At 45.0% G+C, this 18,376-nt stretch overlaps 1 protein-coding gene across 1 annotated transcript in view; it reads left to right on the top strand.

The window, feature by feature from the left end:
* The window catches only part of IPO7 (importin 7), a 2,167,557-nt gene that overhangs the window by 538,261 nt on the left and 1,610,920 nt on the right, over window positions 1–18,376 (top strand). Inside the window, exon 8 of the mRNA XM_044059282.1 lies at window positions 1,390–1,484. Coding sequence (XP_043915217.1) covers window positions 1,390–1,484 — 95 coding nt within the window. The remainder of the gene's footprint in view (window positions 1–1,389; window positions 1,485–18,376) is intronic.

Raw genomic sequence — 18,376 nt, 5'->3', positions numbered from 1 at the left:
TGTAAGGTTTTATAGTTCTACATAGCTTAGCTTTATCTTTTCTAGTGGTGGGACATGTCTGTCCATAGTGTTAGCTATCAAACGAGATCTGGGTATATTTCGCCTAGCATTATGGGACATAGGATAGCCTCGAGCCGGTAAAAATAGCTCTCGAGCTTTAGTATTCGGCCGAGTCCCATCCAGCAAGAAAGAAGGCGAGAAGAAGACAACTAACATGGAACGTTATGGTAAGTACATAACTTCGTATATTTAATGGCAGTAGAATTAATGCAAGCCAGTGATGTTGGTGTGGCCATACTGTTCTGGTCCTGCAACAAGTAGGGGAAGTGTTAATTAGTCTTCTGCCAGATTTTGGCAATTAGCAGAGATGCAGCTATGAAGTAAATTGATAAACACTGTGTTCTCAGTACACATTTAATTGGTTGGGATGCCACAGTACATGCTTTCCTGCCCCTCACAGGGTGTTCAGGATGTCCTCTCTGTAGTGGCAAGCCAGCTTGTCCATTCCTATTGGCTTAGTGACTCTGAATTTTCTCTTGATGGTTTAGTTCCAAATGGGAATCGCCTGTGCTTAGTCTTTCTGAGCAGGAGTTAATTTTGAATGGAACATCATTTAGTCTCTCAAGGATGTCATTTTCCCCTCAAAGCCAGCACATTTCCTTTAAGTAGTTTCATGGTAATCCATAGTCGGACCATTTTCCTATTTTATATTCCTGAATGATGGAAGGGTGGTCAGAGCTTTTCATAACTTAAACATGCCTCCACCACTTTTCCACCTGAGTGGCAACTTGATGTTAGAAAAGTGGAACACCTATCTATAGTCTTTGTAGGGAAAGATCGTCTTATAGTTGCTGTGCAAGCCTTGAATTAACTGCTTTTTGTTTTGGCAGAGTACTGAAAAATGGTTCAAAGGTGGTCAGTTGCTGTACTGGCAGTACTCGTGTTGAATCCCTTCTCTACAGGGATGGCTTTTGAGTAATTTTTACATGAAAATGTTTGCTTTGGCCTCGAGGCATCATTTTACTAATGTTTATTCTTCAAGGGTTACCCACTGAAACAGGCCACTGAAGCTACTTGGGGTGAATTCATCTTTATCCATGATGCGTTTCTCTGTTTTGTTTAATGTCATCTCACTGGGTTATCACATTCTGTAGCAGATTATCTGGCAAATGCATCCTGGTTTGTGTTGTGTTTCTGCCTTGCAAGTTTATTTGCTTGATGGATGTGGGAAGATGTAGCAAATAGATTTATGTAGTATAGTACATGTGCTAGGGTAGAGGTGCAAGAATTTTAACTACTGAATGTCTGTTCCTCAGTTTGCCTGGTTTAGTGAGTACTTATTGAATGTTCCTCTAATTTTGAAAAGTAATTAGAATTTTTCCTGTTAAGGAAACTCTTCAAGTTGATGAAGATGACCGACCAGAGTTGCCATGGTGGAAGTGCAAGAAGTGGGCTTTACATATTCTGGCTAGAATTTTTGAAAGGTCAGTATTTTAATCTTTACACTAGTAACACTAGACCTTGTCTTGTGGATCAGTATCACTTTGGTTAGCCTAACATTATCTTGCTTAAATTTACAAAACTGATGTCTGAGTAAATGTGCATAGTCTTGTAACAGTTGTACCAGTAGTTGCTCAACTCTTATCCATAAAGGGGGATGGATTGCAGAGACTGGGATCAGATCTTGCACTCTATGCAGACTGACTATGGTAGCCTGGGATTATAGCTTTTCAGCATAATCTCACTCTACAGGCATCTTGTATCCTGTCGGAGCAAAAGTTAGTGGCAGACGAGCTGAGCAGGCCCAGGACAAGTCCTCATGAATGGAAATTGAAAGGGTTTTCCAGAAGTTAGCAGTGAGGAACACTACATTATCTGTTTGCCTCCATTCACAACAGTCAACTGGCAAAATTCTGTTCCCACACTTGTGCAACAAGCCTGGAAGAATAATGCTTTCCCTTATAGGCATCAGGGCCCTTTGAGGCTAGTGTTTGGTTTTAGATTATTTGTGATAGATTTAGTCATCTTTCGTCTGCTTCCATGCAGAAGCCTGCAACTGACCAGATTTCCAGTGTCTCTTTAAATCCTTCCTTAGCCAACAGATGTCCAAGGACCTTCTAGGTATAAAAGGTCTTCTGTGTTCTAGCCATACAGTGTGATGCACTTTGCTGTGTATACAGTGCACTTACTGTCTGGTTTGTTTGTTTTTTCAGAGTTCATTCACTCTAGTCAGATAAGTACCCAATCTAGATTTTCCTCTTAATTTTAAAGAAAGTTAATTGGAGGGGGGGTTATATCAACTCCGAGATCACACTACATAGGGGAAAAGGGCAAACTCATGATAATGGCTTATTGTTCTTTCACCATGGGAAAGTTTGCTGAAACGATTATTAAACAGATGAAAACTTCGACAAAAAGGGTTTGAAGAAGCGTTTGACTAACTGAAGTGTTACCATCCTAGCTAACCCAGACTTCTGGGGATGTTCTCTTGTCTTCTGGTATCAGACTGCTTGTACACTGCTTAGAAAGATGTGAATAGGGTACTGACAGGCTACCTTGTACTCCAGTGTCCAGACCTGCCCTTCAATGTCCATCCGTTAGGGATGATGTAAAAATTTTGGAAATCTGTCTGTTCATGGGCTCTTGCATGGCAGGAAGACCCAAGAATCCATACTGTAGCACTGATCTCTAACATCTGCTGTTGTGGTACTTGTGACACAACTGTACTTCGTCTGGCCTTCCTTATTCCTCCAAGGTATATTTGGCCATTTCAGCACATCTGTTCATGGATCTTCCCTTTCAATGTATTCCTATGTGAAAATGTTTTTGAAGGGAGTTTGTATCCCATACCTCCAAGAAACCCAGTCTCCTCGGTTTCTTTTCTTTGTTTTAAGAAATTAACTCTTGATCCATTTGAACCAGCTTATAAGGCTGAATTGATTTTCTTTATATGGAAAGCAGATGTTCTTCGTGCTTCACTGTTGCAGTCATTACATTTGAGTAATCTTCTGGCAGGTTGCCCTCAGTCGGCCTGATTAACAAAGTCTTGAGTCCTGTGTCGGATGCTGTTCTTTCTTCCATGACGTCAGGTTGTCAGGGGTATAAAACATGCAGCCGACGCCATTACATCAGTCTCTTGCTGCGCGGTGCCAGAAGCAGTTTGCAAGTGCCAGTCGGCCGACTCTCGCAGTTTTCGTTTTCGAGTTTCAGAACCGAAGTCTTCAACTAAAAAGCTAAGTACCCCGTTGGGGAAACTTTTTCTTGCTCTTTACCGATGTCAGTAAAAGTTATTTGCACTATTTGTGGGAAGCAAATACCTCATAAGGATTTTCATTTGTACTGTATTCCTTGTCTAGGGCCTGACCACGATGTACCTTGCTGTCGGTTTTGTGCTTTATTTAATCAGCGCACTCTCCGTCGTCTGTACATTTTTGCTTCTAAATGTTTTGGTTCTTGGTTTAATTATCCAGAAATGACATCTCTTGGCCATCTGACTACCGGAATACCGAAAAAACAAAGAAAGACAGGCCGTTTAGGTCCATAACTACCGATGACATTTCTCCCAAGCCATTCGCCAGTTCACCGGTACTCAGGCGCTTTTGCAGCCCCTGATACCCGCTACTTCTGATTCGCAGGTCTCTGAGACCCATTTGGAGTCTGGTATGCCACGAGATGCTTCACCTATGGATCCCGCGGATGCCTCTATCCTGGATGGGTCCGGAGCCGCTGTGCAGGCATCTGCTTCGGAGGGTGTATTCAGGTCTACAGATCTGTATATTAAACGACACCACCTTCCATATTAAGGCCAAAATCTCGATCCATGTCTAAAAAACAGATGCCTAGGCCACATTTTCAGGCCGCTATGCCTAAAAAACAAATGATCAAAATGGCTGAAGATTTAATTACTCTAATTCAGGGGTAGTCAAACCCCCCCCCCCCTTGCTTCCAAGAGGCCTAGGGCTGAACTTGACTATGAATCTTCTGAATAGGACTTTTTCTTCTGACTCTTCTACTGAACAGGATTTGTCCATACCTACATGTTCATCGTGCATTACAGCTGCAGTAGTTACATATGGGTTTTCAGCCGGCAGGCGGTCCCTCGGTTGGCCGAATTCCAAAGTCTTGGTCCGGCGTCTGTTGTTGTCGCGTACTCTTCTGACGTCAGGAAGGCTAGAGTATAAAAGACACAGCCGACGCCATCTTCTTCAGTCTTTTTGCGGTGCCCGAAGCAGAAGCAGTTCGCAAGTGCCGGTCGGCCAGCTCCTGAATTACGAAGAATTTGGAACCAAGTCTTCATTAAAGCTAAGTACCCCATTGGGGAACCTTTTCTTGCCTCAGACCGATGTCAGAAAAAGTTAATAATTGTATTTCTTGTGGGAAGCAAATACCGCATAAGGATTTCCATTCCCTTTGCATACCTTGTTTGGGCCCAGACCACGACGTCTCGGGCTGCCGCTTTTGTGCTACCTTCAATAAACGCACTATCAAGCGGGCGGAGTTCGCCCAACACTATTTTGGCAAAGCGTTTAATTATAAAATGTCGTCTGATACTCCGACTACCGCTATGTCCAGAAAACGCAAAGAAAAGGACGGTCAGTTGAGAACTGCGGTCTCCACCGACACCACGCCGAAACAAGCTCCACGTGGGCCGGTTCTCAGTGACTCCCATTTGCAGTCCCTGACTACCGACGACCCTCCTCGGCGGGTCTTCTGTACCTGAGACCGCTGGTTCTTCGGTCCTTTCCCAAACTACTACCGAAGCACCTGTTCATGTCGAACCCACCAATGTGGATAGATCTACATCCACTCATGGTGTATTTAGGCCTTCATCTTCCTTCTCCATCAAGGCCTTTACAAAAGCAAAATCAGCCAAGCAACTTTCTAGGCCTGCCTCACAAGGCCCAAGACCTGGGCCCACGCCTAAGAAGCACATGCTTAAAATGGCTGAAGACCTGATCACTCTTATTAGAGGCTCACAGGCCCCTCCTGACAAGAGACCCAGAGTAGAGGAGGATTCTCCTCCTTCTGACCAAGATTCCATTTTATCAGAACATTCTGATGCTGAAGAACAGTCTTATTCTCCTTTTGAGGATTCGGATGCAGAGCAGTCCATTCCTTCCGTATCCCCCCCTGAGGATTTTTCCTTTGGGGAAACCTTACACTCCTTGAGAGAGCACTTCCATTGGGAAGGCCAAGATTTTTCTGATTCCAAGAAAAGGCTCAGGGAATTCCTCTGGTTACCTCAGCATAGGCCCCTGGCTATTCCTCCTGTTTTGGAGGTTTTAGATGTATACTCGGAGGCCTGTTTAAATCCTGATTCTCTGCCTCCTGCACCAGTTAAGCCGGATAGGTATTACAGAGTTCCTAATTCTCATCAGTTCCTCTATAAAGGCCATAATGCAGATCCTGAAACCATTTCTCAAGGCCCTAAAGGAATTAAGGCTTCCACGGCCAAGAACCCACTACCTTCGGAAAGGGAATCTAGATCTCTAGAAAGGTGGGGAAAGAAAGTTTACACCTCGGCCACCCTTGCCATGAGGGCCTTAAACTGCCAGTTTCATATGATTAAATATCAGCAATTTCTGTTATCACAATTAAAACAAAATGGCACAACCTGAACAACCAGATTTAAAAGAGTTGCAGGATATGATGCATAGTGCTGAGCAAGTGGGCAAGCACACCTTACAATGTGGTTATGATGCACTAGAGGCCTCCAGCAGATCAGCCGCCACTGGAGCAGTCATTCGCAGACATGCATGGCTAAAGGAACAAAATCTTCCAGATCAAGTGAAAGCAAAATTCTAGATGCACCATTACATAAGGATGTCCTTTTGGTGGTAATGCTGAGGATATTTTACGTAAAATGGAAGAAAAGGCAAAATCTATGCAGACTGTCAAAGCTTTCTTACAGGTTCAGCCACCAAGGTTCAGCAGGAATTGGCCATCAAAAAACTGGTCCTTTCCAACGACTGACAAAGCCCAAAGGGCAGATACAGACGGAAGGGGCAGAGGACAAACCCAAGGATCCTACAGAGGCAGACAATGGCAATCACCTACACCAAGAAGTGGTGACGACAGTGCACAGCAGTACAGAAAGCAAACTCAATGACTCCCTCATTTCCATGCCAAGCAGAATTCAACTGGCAGCACCTTTGGGAGGAAAACTGGCACTATTTGCAAAAAATTGGCATATTGTCACAACAGACAAATGGATTCTGGACATAATAAACAGAGGCTACAAATTTCATTTCCACACTCTTCCAAAAATGAGGCATGCCAAACCTACCACAAAATCAAAGGGTAGAGGCACAACTACAAATTGCAAAGCTCCTAAACATGGGGGCTATACAAAAGGTACCTACGCACCAACAAGCACAAGGTTTTATTCAAGGCTTTTTCTGGTGCCAAGAAAAGGAAGCGACTGGAGACCCATTCTGGACTTATCCATTCTCAACACATTTCTTCTAGTGCCAAAATTCAAGATGCTCACACTACAGCAACTCCTTCCCATGCTGGGCAAGGGGTTTTGGCTGGTAACATTGGACCTCAAGGAGGCATACCTGCATGTCCCAATCAGACAAAGTTGCAGAAGATACCTCAGATTTCTTGCAGGTTCAAAACACTATCAATTCTCTGCATTGCCCTTTGGCTTATCTACTGCACCCAGAGTATTCACCAAGTGCCTGGCATCAGTGATTGCATACTGCAGACTTCAAGGGATACAAATTTACCCTTATCTGGATGACTGCCTGATCCAAGCGGACAGCAAACTCGTACTTCTCAAACATCTGGCATATGTGACACGTTTACTGCTTTCTCTGGGATACACCATCAACAAGGAGAAATCAAAACTAACACCCTCTCAGAAAATTACCTTCCTGGGTGCCAACTTGGACACAAACACTCAGATGGCTTACCTAACAACAGACAAACAAGGGCAGCTATCTCACTACTTCAAAATGCTTGCAAAAAGTACCAGGCTTACTGCAAGGAAAATCCTGCAGGCTCTGGGATTCATGGCATCTTGCATTCTTCTAATCCCATGTGCAAAGCTGCACATGAGGAAACTTCAATGGTACCTAAAAAATCTATGGTCTCAACACAGTCACAGCTTAGAAATGGAGATTCCAATAATTCCCTGCCTACAAAAGGAATTCATATGGTGGGCTCAAGCATGCAAAGTAAACAAAGGCCTCCCATTCTGCAAGCCTCAAGCTATACAAGTCATAACCACAGACGCCTCAGATTACGCCTGGGGGGCGCACATGAAGGACAGGTGCATTCAGGGCAGATGGCACCAAACAGAAAAGCACCTTCACATCAATCAGAAAGAAATGCTGGCAGTAATAAAGGGATTTACAGCTTTCAGAGAATTCCTGCATCCAGGACAGCTGCTCATAAGAACAGACAACACCACAGTAATGTGGTACATAAACAAACAAGGAGGGACTCATTCATATCCCTTGTGCAGATTAACCATGACTCTTTGGAATCTAGCTCTGGAAAGACAAATAGAACTCCAGGCTCAGTACCTACCAGGAATGGAAAACACTCTGGCAGACACTCTGAGCAGGCATATGACAGACCCTCACGAATGGAGGCTACATCCAGACGTATTCACAGAGATTGTCCAAGCATGGGGAAGGCCAGACATAGACCTTTTTGCCTCCCACAAAATCATCAATTAAAAGTTTTGCTCAAGGACCTTCCACCCAAAGGCTTGGAAAGTGGACCCTTTCATTCACATGGACAACTTGGTCAGTTTATGCATTCCCACCACTACCTCTGCTGCCCAAGGTGCTTCTGAAAGCAAGAACAGACAAGCCAAGGATGATACTGATTGCTCCAGATTGGCCGAGACAACATTGGTATCCACTATTGAGGAACCTAACACACACTCCTCCGTGGCCCCTGCCTCTAACACCTCTACTGCTGACGAGAACAATTTCAATACTCTTCACAGTCAGCTGAAAACTCTCAGTCTAGCTGCATGGAAAATCCTTAACTTCACATCAGGCACTACTCTCCAAAGAAGTGCAGGATGTCATTTTGGAGGCTAGAAGACCATCTACAAGAAAAGCTTACTCCAAAAATGGAAGCGGTTTTGCTGTTGGAATGAAGAAAGAGGACAGGATCCTAGAAAATTAAACCTGCCTCAGATGTTACAGTACCTAACTGAACTTTTGAACAAGGGACTTTCCTTTTCCTCAATCAAGATACATGCCTCAGCAATATCTGCAGAATTCAACATGGATCCTCCTTTATTCTCACACCCTCTACTGCGACAGTTCCTCAGAGGGGCTAAGAACATAAGGCCTCCAAGGAAACAACCAGTACCAGCTTGGGACCTTAACTATGTACTGGAAAAATTGACATTGCCTCCTTTTGAACCAGCTGCTTCAGCAGAATTACAATATTTGTCCTGGAAAACAGCTTTTCTACTGGCCATCACTTCAGCTCGTAGGGTTTCTGAGTTACAGGCCCTCATGGCGGTGCAGCCATTCCTAATATTCCATCAGGACAGGGTTTCCCTGCGTACTAACCCCTCCTTTATGCCTAAAGTAGTATCTAGGGTAGCCCTAAACCAGGCCATCCACCTTCCTACCTTCTACTCTAATCCTCAAAACAAAGGGAAAGGCTGCTTCATTCTTTAGATATCCATAGGCAGCTACGTTACTACTTGGACAGAACCAAGTCATTTAGAAAATCAGATCAACTCCTAGTTTCCTATGCTGTGGAAGGTCAAGGGAAACCTGTAACTAAACAGACCATTTCCAAGTGGATTGGTCACTGCATACGCTTTTGTTATTCCCATCATGGAAAGCTCGTACCTACTGGTATCAGATCTCACTCCACTAGGGCCACAGCCACCTCTACAGCCTTCCTCAGAGGAGTGCCTACTAAAGAGATCTTGGAGGCAGCCACTTGGAGTTCTGTACATACTTTCACAAAGCATTACCATCTGCCTTTATACTCCAGAACTAGAGCAGGCTTTGCCACTGCAGTTTTGCAGGGCATTCTAGCTCAACCCAGTTCCGTATAGTACCTACCACCCTATACATAGCTTTGGGATTCTACCCATATGTAACTACTGCAGCTGTAATGCACGATGAACATAGTACAGTTTTGTACCTACCATAAATGTAGATGTTCGAGGGCTATTACAGCTGCAGTACAGGTTTCCACCCTCCTTCCCCTCTTGGTAAGACCTTGGGTTTTGAATACCTATTCATACCTGCTGACTGGGTTATCCTACTATGTTTTATTTGCTTACATTTGTGTATTACACTAATTTATGTATTGCCTTCCTTTTGGGGGCACCTGACATCTGGGGCAAGAAAGACTGAAGAAGATGGCGTCGGCTGTGTCTTTTATACTCTAGCCTTCCTGACGTCAGAAGAGTACGCGACAACAACCGGCGGACCAAGACTTTGGAATTCGGCCGACCGAGGGACCGCCTGCCGGCTGAAAACCCATATGTAACTACTGCAGCTGTAATAGCCCTCGAACATCTACATTTTATGGTAGGTACAAAACTGTACTTTATGAGGACTCTGCAGAGAATTCCATTCCTTCTGCTTCTCCTCCTGAGGATTTCTCTTTTGGGGAAACTTTACATACCTTAAGGGAGGATTTCCACTGGGAAAGGATTTTTCTGAATCCAAAAAGAGGCTTTGGGATTTTCTCCTTCCTCAGCATAGGCCTTTGGCTATACCTCCCGTACTAGACATTGCTGTGTTTTCAGAATCCAGTATGGCCCTTGATTCCCTGCCTCCAGCCCCTTGTAAGCCAGACAGATACTACAGGGTTCCTGAGTCGCACAAATTCCTTTTCAAAAATCTTGTTGCGGACCCTGAAACCATTTCTCAGGGGCCCAAGAGCATTAAAGCTTCTATTGCTAAAAATCATACCCCTTCTGATTGACTCCAGGGCGCTGGATAGATGGGGTAAAAGTTTATGCTTCTGCAACCTTGGCAGGGCTTTAAACTGTCAATTACATATGCTAAAATATCAACGGCATATCATGGGACTGCTTAAACAGAAAATGTTGATTTCTGACTGTGGAAAGAAAGGATTTACAAGATTTATTGCATTCAGCTGAACAAGTTGGAAAATGTACTTTGCAGTGTGGTGTTGATTCTTTGGAGGCCTCTTACAGGGCTGCTGTTACTGGGTCTGTGCTTAGAAGGCATGCTTGGCTTAAGGAGCCATCTCTGCCTGATCATGTTAAAGCAAAATTGTTGGATGCTCCTTTGCAGCAGGACCGTCTGGTAAGGCTGAAGTTTTAAAAAAAGATGGAAGATAAAGCTAAATCTATGCAGACTGTGAAAGATTTATTACAGGTACAACCTCCAAGATTTAGTTCCTTCCAGAGCCACTTAAGCCAAACGCAGACATTACAAAAGCACCAGGTTTCAGTCCTAAGGGACTTTCAGAATTAAGAATGGGGTGCCTCCACTTCCAAATCTGGAAACAGCAATACACCTCCATATGGTAAACAGTTTCAATGACTTTCCTTTAAAATTACCAAGCACTTACCTTTTAGCTGCCTCTTAGGGGGGAAAACTGGCTTTTCATGCAAAAAACTGGCAACTTGTAACCCAGGACAAATGGGTTTTAAATAGTGTCCCAGGGATACAAATTTCATTTCCACACGTTGCCAACTCCAAACGGATGGCCAGACCTGCCCCCAAATCGGTGGGCAGAGGCTCAAACGAGTACTTTCCCTCCTTAACATGGGGCAATTCATCTAGTACCAGAAGAGTAAAAGGGACAAGGTTTCTATTCCAGACTTTCTGGTACCCAGAAAAGACAAATCATGGCGTCCAATTCTGGACCTGTATACTCTAAACACCTTTCTGGACATTCCAAAATTCAAGATGCTGACTCTTCAGTTACTTCCTATGTTAGGCTAAGATGCCTGCTTGGCAGCTGTGGATTTAAGAGGCTTACCTGTATATCCCAATCAGGGAATCTTGCAGAAGATACCACTGATTCAAAGCAGGCTACTTGCATTATCATTTCTCTGCACTACCCTTTGTAAATACCCTGGGTGCAGTAGATAAGCCAAAGTGCCTGGCTCCAGTAATTGCTTTTTGCAGGCAAAGAAATACTCAAATATATCCATACCTGGACAATTGTCTAATTCAGGCAGAAAACCAGGCCAGTCTTATAAAACATCTGGCATTTGTAAAAAGGGTTCTAACTTGTCTAGGGCACACCGTAAACAAAAATAAATCACAAAGGGTACCCTCTCAAAAAATTACATTCCTGGGTGCAAGCTTGAATACAATTTCCCAGATGGCTTTCCTTACGCCAGAAAAGCAAATTCATTTAGTGACTTGCTTCAAACAAGTGGCCACAAAAACCCTGCTATCTGCAAGATAAATACTGCAAGCCTTTGGCTTCTTGGCCTCCTGCATTCTTCTAATTCCATATGCAAGACTGCATATGAGGAAACTTCGGTGGTACTTTAAAAGTTTATGGAGTCATTGTCACAGCCTGGTAACAATGATTCCTATCATACCTTGCCTGCAATTAGAGTTCCTGTGGTGGGCAGAGGCCTGCCACCAAAACAAGGGACTGCCATTTGCAGCACCACCTGCCCTCCCAAACCCTAACTACAGACACATCAGACTATGCATGGGGGGGCTCATCTGCCGGGAAGTGCATTCAGAGCTAATGGAGCCCAAATCAAATGCACCTTCATATCAATCAAAAGGAAATGCTAGCTGTACAGAATGCACTGACTGCCTTCAAGGACTACCTTCATCCAGGACAACTAATGGTAAAGACTGACAACACCACAGTTACGTGGTACATAAGCAGGGGGGGTACACATTCCTTCCCCCTCTGCAGACTAGTCTTGGCATTGTGGAACACTGTCTTGAGCTATCAAGTACAACTGCAAGCTCAATTCCTACCAGGGAAGCTTAATATTTTGGCAGACTAAGCAGATACCTCATGGACCTACACGAATGGTAACTGGAACCACGGATTTTCAACATGTTGACACGCAAATGGAGCCCAGACATCGATTTTTTGCCTCACCCCAGAACTACCAGTTGGACAAATTTTGCACAAGAACTTCTCACAAAAAAGCCTGGAAAGTGGATGCTCTGTCCTTCAGTCTATGCCTTCCCCCTCTGAGACTGCTCTCCAAAGTTCTACTAAAAGTCAAACAGGACAAACCAAAAATGATTTTGATTGCTCCAGACTGGCCTCGCCAACACTGGTATCCACTCCTATGCAGTCTGTCACAGATTCCTCCATGGCACCTTCCTTACTGTCTCAGCAGAACAACCAAGTTCTGCACCCTCAGCTCCAAACATTGAATCTTGCAGCTTGGCTAATCACTTAAATTCCCCCTTAGCATCCCTCAGCAAACCTGTGATGGATGTCATTTTGGAGGCGAGAAGACCTAGTACTAGAAAATCTTATGCTGACAAATGGAAAAGATTCTGTGCCTGGAATCAATCTCAAGGGATGAGCACAGCAGTGCCCAATTTACCACAAATTTTGCAATACTTAGATGCTTCACAAGGGCTTATCTTTTTCTTCCATAAAATTCCATGCCTCAGCCATTTCAGCTCATTAGAACACAACCCCCCCCTTCTCTCATCCTCTGCTAAAGCAGTATCTGAGGGGGCAAAAACTTGAGACCACCCTGGAGAGCTCCAATCCCTGCCTGGGACCTCAACTTTGTATTGGAGAAACTCACTCTACCTCCTTTCGAGCCAGTTGCTACTTTAGACTTAACATTTCTTTCCTGGAAAACAGCCTTCCTTTTAGCAATCACTTCGGCTAGAAGGATTTCTGAATTACAGGCCCTTATGGCAGTGGAGCCTTTCATAGTCTCTTATGCGAGCAGGGTGTCACTCAGGACCAATCCATCCTTCATGCCCAAGGTGGTATCCAGTGTGGCTCTTAATCAGTCCAGTCAGTTGCCAATTTTCTTTCCCAATCCACAGAACAAGGGGGAGCGGATTCTGCATTCATTGGATGTACACAGACAACTTAGATTTTACTTGGACAGGACTAAATCTCAAAAGAAAATCTGAACTGCTGGTAGCATTTGCTGCAGGGGCAGAGGGAAAGGCTATTTCAAAGCAAACCATTTCCAAATGGATAAACCATTGTATTAATTTCTGCTATAAGCACCATGGAAAAACTATCCCCCAGGGGATCAAATCCTACTCAACCAAGGCTGCATCTACTTCTGCAGCCTTTCTCAGAGGTGTTCCTACCAGGGATATTCTAGAAGCTGTTAGTTCATACTTTCACCAAGCACTGTCATTTACCAATCTTCTCTAAATCCAGAGCTGGCTTTGCCACTGCTGTTTTGCACGGCCTTATAGCTGGTCCTAATGCTGTATAAATCCATCCTCCTAACCATAGCTTTGGGAATCTACCCAAATCTAATGACCAACAGTGAAACACTAAGAACATGGTACAGTTGTGTTCACTTGCCATAAATGTAGATTTGTGTATTCACTGTTGCAGTCCTGATTATCCTCCCTCCAGCCCCCTGTTTTTTCTAACTTTGCATCTCCTTTCATTTACTACACCTAAAAGCCTTTTTGGTATATTTGCTTTTGTTTGGAGGTATATTGTTTTAAATTTTTATATTTTGATCCCCATTTGGGGGCCACCTGACATCCGGGGCAAGAAAAATTGATGTAATGGCGTCTGCTGCAAGTTTTATAACCCTGACGACCTGACATCATGGAAGAAGACCGCATCCAACGCAGGACCCAAGACTTTGTTAATCAGGCTGACTGAGGGCAGCCTGCCAGCAGATTACCCAAATGTAATGACTGCAACAGTGAATACATCTACATTTATGGTAAGTGTACACAACTGTACTTTGAGTGCTCTGCTTTCTGCAAGAAGAGTTGCAAGCTGGTCAGGTGTCACCTTTTATGTGCAATAAAGGTAGGTTTCCTTAAACTAATTTTTGACTAAAGTGGTATGCGTTTACCTTGAGTTGTTATCCATCTAAGTCTTCCCAGAACCTGAACGTGGGGGGAGAGACTCTGTATCAACATGCAGCTCATATAACTTGACAGAGCTAAACATTTCAGAAAGTCTGGTTATTTTATGAAGATCTGACAGCTTGTGACTAAGCAGACTTGATATCCAAATGGTTCTCATGCTGTTACCTTTGTGTATACCCTTCACAGTAAATCAATCCCAGGTAGGGTCATGAGTTAGTCATGGCTTAATCTGTGGCTTTTTGGAAGGGGTTGGCTTCTAGAAGCAGCAGCTTGGTCCTTTCAGCCTACTTCTACAAAACACTCCAAATTAGATCTATTCTCCAGGTGTAAGGCAGGCTTTGCTAGGACTACCTCCAGAGGCTCCTGGACCATCCTTCCTCTTCCCACTCTGTTTAAGTTCATGGAAGTCTACCGATGTAGCTAAGGCTACTACTGCAGCAGTGATGGTGATGAACATAGGCCAGGTGTGTAATTTAAATTTACTGTTACAGTAGACGTTCAAATGATCACTGCTGTATTACCTGCTTGCTTGGTTCCTCCATCTCACTGTTTTGAGAGTAAGGTCATTTTCATTTTCTCAGCATTAACATCTTTCTGGGTTCTAGTCTTCCTGACTCTGGCATGGAAGCTCCAAAGGGCTCTGTACCTAAAATGCACTTCCATTAGCTCAAGCCGGTGATGGATTAGGCACATGAAAGGTGTCATGTGTCTTAACACACTCAAAACTGGGTCAAAGGCCAAACCAAAGAAGTGTCCAGCTTTCCTCAACTTTGACCTTCTTGGTAGCTCTTAAGGGTAACCTGCAGCACCTTGTCAGGCTTGCTGAGGGTTTCATGGATATGATCTCTAGAGACAGAGCAGGCCTCCTGCAACAGAACCTTCTAGGAAACTAGTTCCTCCCTCCCAGAATCCAGTGATTCTTATGACTGAAGAGTTGGCTTATGTAGATCAGATTTCTTCTGGTTCATATGATTGTGTCCCTGAATCGTATCTCTGCTTCATCTGAAGGTGTCGTCTTTGGGGGATTTCTTCCATAAGATGGAGTGCTTCATTTGGGAGGCTCACTCTTAGCAAACGGTTGTAGAATTTTAGGCTTTTGGCCAGTCTTCCAGTCTGAGGTAGTGGATGTCATTCTGAACTGTTTACTGAAGGCTGAGTCAAATTTACATGCTCATAGGAAATATTTCTGTAGAGTTCTGTATTCTGACAAGCATCTTTTTAAGAACTCTGGGTCCCAGGAGAGCCGAAAAGGTAGTGCCTCTACCTCTTGTCAACTAAGAGGATAGTACTTCTGGATAGGTTTGGCAAGAAGGTATCAACTCTAGTCACCCTGGTTGAGGGCTCTCATTTGCCAGTTTAGTTTGGTTAAATACTGGGAAACTCTCCTGGCCCAGATGGAAATAAAACTGGTAGGGTTTGATGTTAGACATCAAGTCCTGCTCTCAGGTTTCAAATCATTTTGTATTGTGGCCTTTTCTCTAGAAGTAATCCAGCAGGGTGGCTGCTTCTGGTTGTTGGGAGATATGCCTGGTTAATGGAACAGAATCTGCTTGAGCATGTTAAAGCTGAAATCTTGGATGCTGTACTTGATGACTTTGTCTGGACTCAAGGCCAAAGACAATTGGAGGACAAAGCTAAGTCCATGCATACTGCCCTGCATTAGCAGATTGTACTAGTTCTGTATGCTTACAGAAAAAAATAATAGGAAGATCTGAAGTAGTTTGCTTCATTTGGTCTTCAACCTGTGGGATACCATTACCCGGCAACTTTACTAGCATCTGCTCCCAGCTCCTCTTCTTACCCATAATACACCCCCACAACGTTCCAACCCACAGATCTTGTTTGCCGCAGCTAGCTGAAGTATTGTGAGCTCCAGGTTGTAAGTGGGTGTAAAGCTTTTAGAAAATATTTTTTTTCTGTCTCTAAACTTCAGATAGTGTAGATTCCCCTTTCTCCTCCCCTTGCTTGGTGCGTCGAGTTATCTAGTTTTAAAGTTAACTTAGAGTAGTGTTTATTTTGCTTCCCCTCCCCCTCTGTGTTCTGTGTGGTGACTGGGTGCTTTTAGTGAGAGGTCTTTTTTCAGTTATTCTTCCCATTGATACCATGGCTGATAAGCCCAAATTTAAAAGATGCACAGTGTGGCCATAAGTTATCCCCTGCAGATGGACACAGTTTGTGTTGTGCTTGGGCTTTGCCCATCTTAGCACAGACTGCACTATTTGCTTGGGGTTTAACCTACACGCCATCAAAGATGGGAAGGCCAAGTTGGCCTTGAAAAGCCTTCTTCCCCCTTCTGAGACAGTTGCCTTGTTTTCGGCTTTGTTCACAGAGGCTGCTGTGGCCACACCTCCTCTTCCCCTGGCTTCTCCTCCCTCCCATGCTAGGAATCAACCTCCTGTGCAAAAGCCTGCAGAAGTGGAGCAGAAAAGGGACAGTCGAGGGAAAAATGTAAGGTCTCTGGACCTTCCTTCACCAGTCAAGACTTGGGATCCGTGACTTCTCCAGTCTCGGTGGTTTTCCCCGGAGCTGGAGGAGACACACTCAGCTTCTAGGGCCTCGGTGCCCTGACCAGCAAGGTTGGAGTCCGTGGCCTCGTCTAGGCCACCTGGTCTTTATCCGAAGTTGACATGGATAAAATGATGAGGTTCATTCGTACTCTGATCCAGATTGGGGGGGGTGTCATGCCAGCCCCTCAGGAAGGGGGAGCTGCTTCCTTTTTTCCAACAGATATCTCCTCCGATCCGTCCATTGGGTTAGGAATATTCAGATCTGAGGATGTCTCTAGTCACGATGTCAGTGCCAATGGTACCTGCTTCCCCAATGCGAACAGCTGCGTTGGAGCATCTCTGAGCCGGAGCTTGGATGTCAGATCAGTGGGAGTGGAACTTTTTCATCGGCTCTGCCTTTGTCAGGCCAAGTTGCCCTCATCAAAGCTCTGTCCACTTGGGTTTGGCTCTGAATCTCTCAGACTTTGGGAAACCAACCTTATTGGCTTCTCAGGAGGTTTGCTCTCTCTCGTCATTCATGGTAGAAAGGGTTCTCTGCTGCATCGAGACTCTTGACTGTCCCCTCAGACTCCGCCCAGACCCCCTTGGCTCTTTCTACGATCCCCATCATTTTACCAGAAGGACAGCCTGTGCTCGAGGAGCCCAAGACTGTTCCCCCTGAGGAACAAGTGGCTTGCGAGTCCCCCCAGAACCTCATTGGAGAGGTGCCTCGCAAGCATACTTGCAAGAGGCGGCACTTGGGCTACCCTGAGTCCCTCACAGAGGATATGGACTTGGATAATGGAAGGTTCCCCTAGGTCACCTCCCAAGGATGTCTCCTTAGGTGATCTCACGGAAATCCTTTGCCAGCGGGGAGGTTGGTCTGCCCCCAAACCTTCTGACTGCTTTCAGCACAGGCCCATCTACTTCCTGGGTGTTCCCTGCTGTGGATCTGGTCACCTCACTGGCATGGAAATAGCCGGACACCATGGAACCAATTCCAAAAAAGGCCCGACAAGATTGTCCTCTTTCAGATAGGCCAGCATGGTGGTAGCAGTAGCCATAAAGAAGGAACTTGCCCAGGAGAGTTCCACTGTTTATCCTCCTGACCGAGAGTTGCGGATGGACTGCTTAGGGAAGCAGGTGTATGCCTCAGCTACCTTTTTTATTAGGGCGCTGAAGTAACTGGCCCATGTCACCAGATCCGATATGACCTGGTAAAGGAGCTGGAGGAGTCTTCCACCCAAGTCCATGTTGCAGGAGGACAGGGTCTCGTTTTCTGCGAGGACGGCCACTTTGAAAGCAGTCTCCACCATGTCCATGTGACTCCTTTGACATGCTACTGAAGGAGTGACCATGGCGGCTGGGTCTGGTGTGTCCATGAGGTGCAACGCCTGGCTCAGATTGCCAATTTTTGGTACTTTTCAAGGCATCCTTTGCTAATGCCCCTTATGATGGCTCTACTCTTTTTGGCAAGACCATCAGAGACATTAGTCCATAGTGCAAAGGATGGAAGACTCTGCTGTTGGGATCTGCATCTCAAACCCTCAAATGTCCTTTTCCCAGAACCAGAGCACAAAAGATGTGGTTACGGAAGTCTCAGTATTCCTGGAACACTCTGGGCTATTCTTCCCCCAGAGGCAGAGGGAGAGGCAGAGGGGGACCGAATGGATGCCGGCCTGGAGGCAGAGGGGGTCTGAGGAATTTTGGGTCTCGAACCTTTCTCGGCCAGACCTGGGCAGCAACCCTGAGGGGTGGCCAGACTGCTCTACTCTGAAGGCAGTCTGGGGACTGTTGTCCTTGCAACTGGCGGTATGGGGACTATTGTCCTTGCAACTGGCGGTATGGGAGTCCATAACATCAGACCGCTGGGTGCTACAGATCATACCCAGA

This window comes from Protopterus annectens, chromosome 17.part0, assembly GCF_019279795.1.
Source record: "Protopterus annectens isolate FY-2018-M chromosome 17.part0, PAN1.0, whole genome shotgun sequence".
Lineage (NCBI taxonomy): Eukaryota > Metazoa > Chordata > Ceratodontiformes > Protopteridae > Protopterus > Protopterus annectens.
This window is presented reverse-complemented; position numbering and strand designations above follow the sequence as displayed.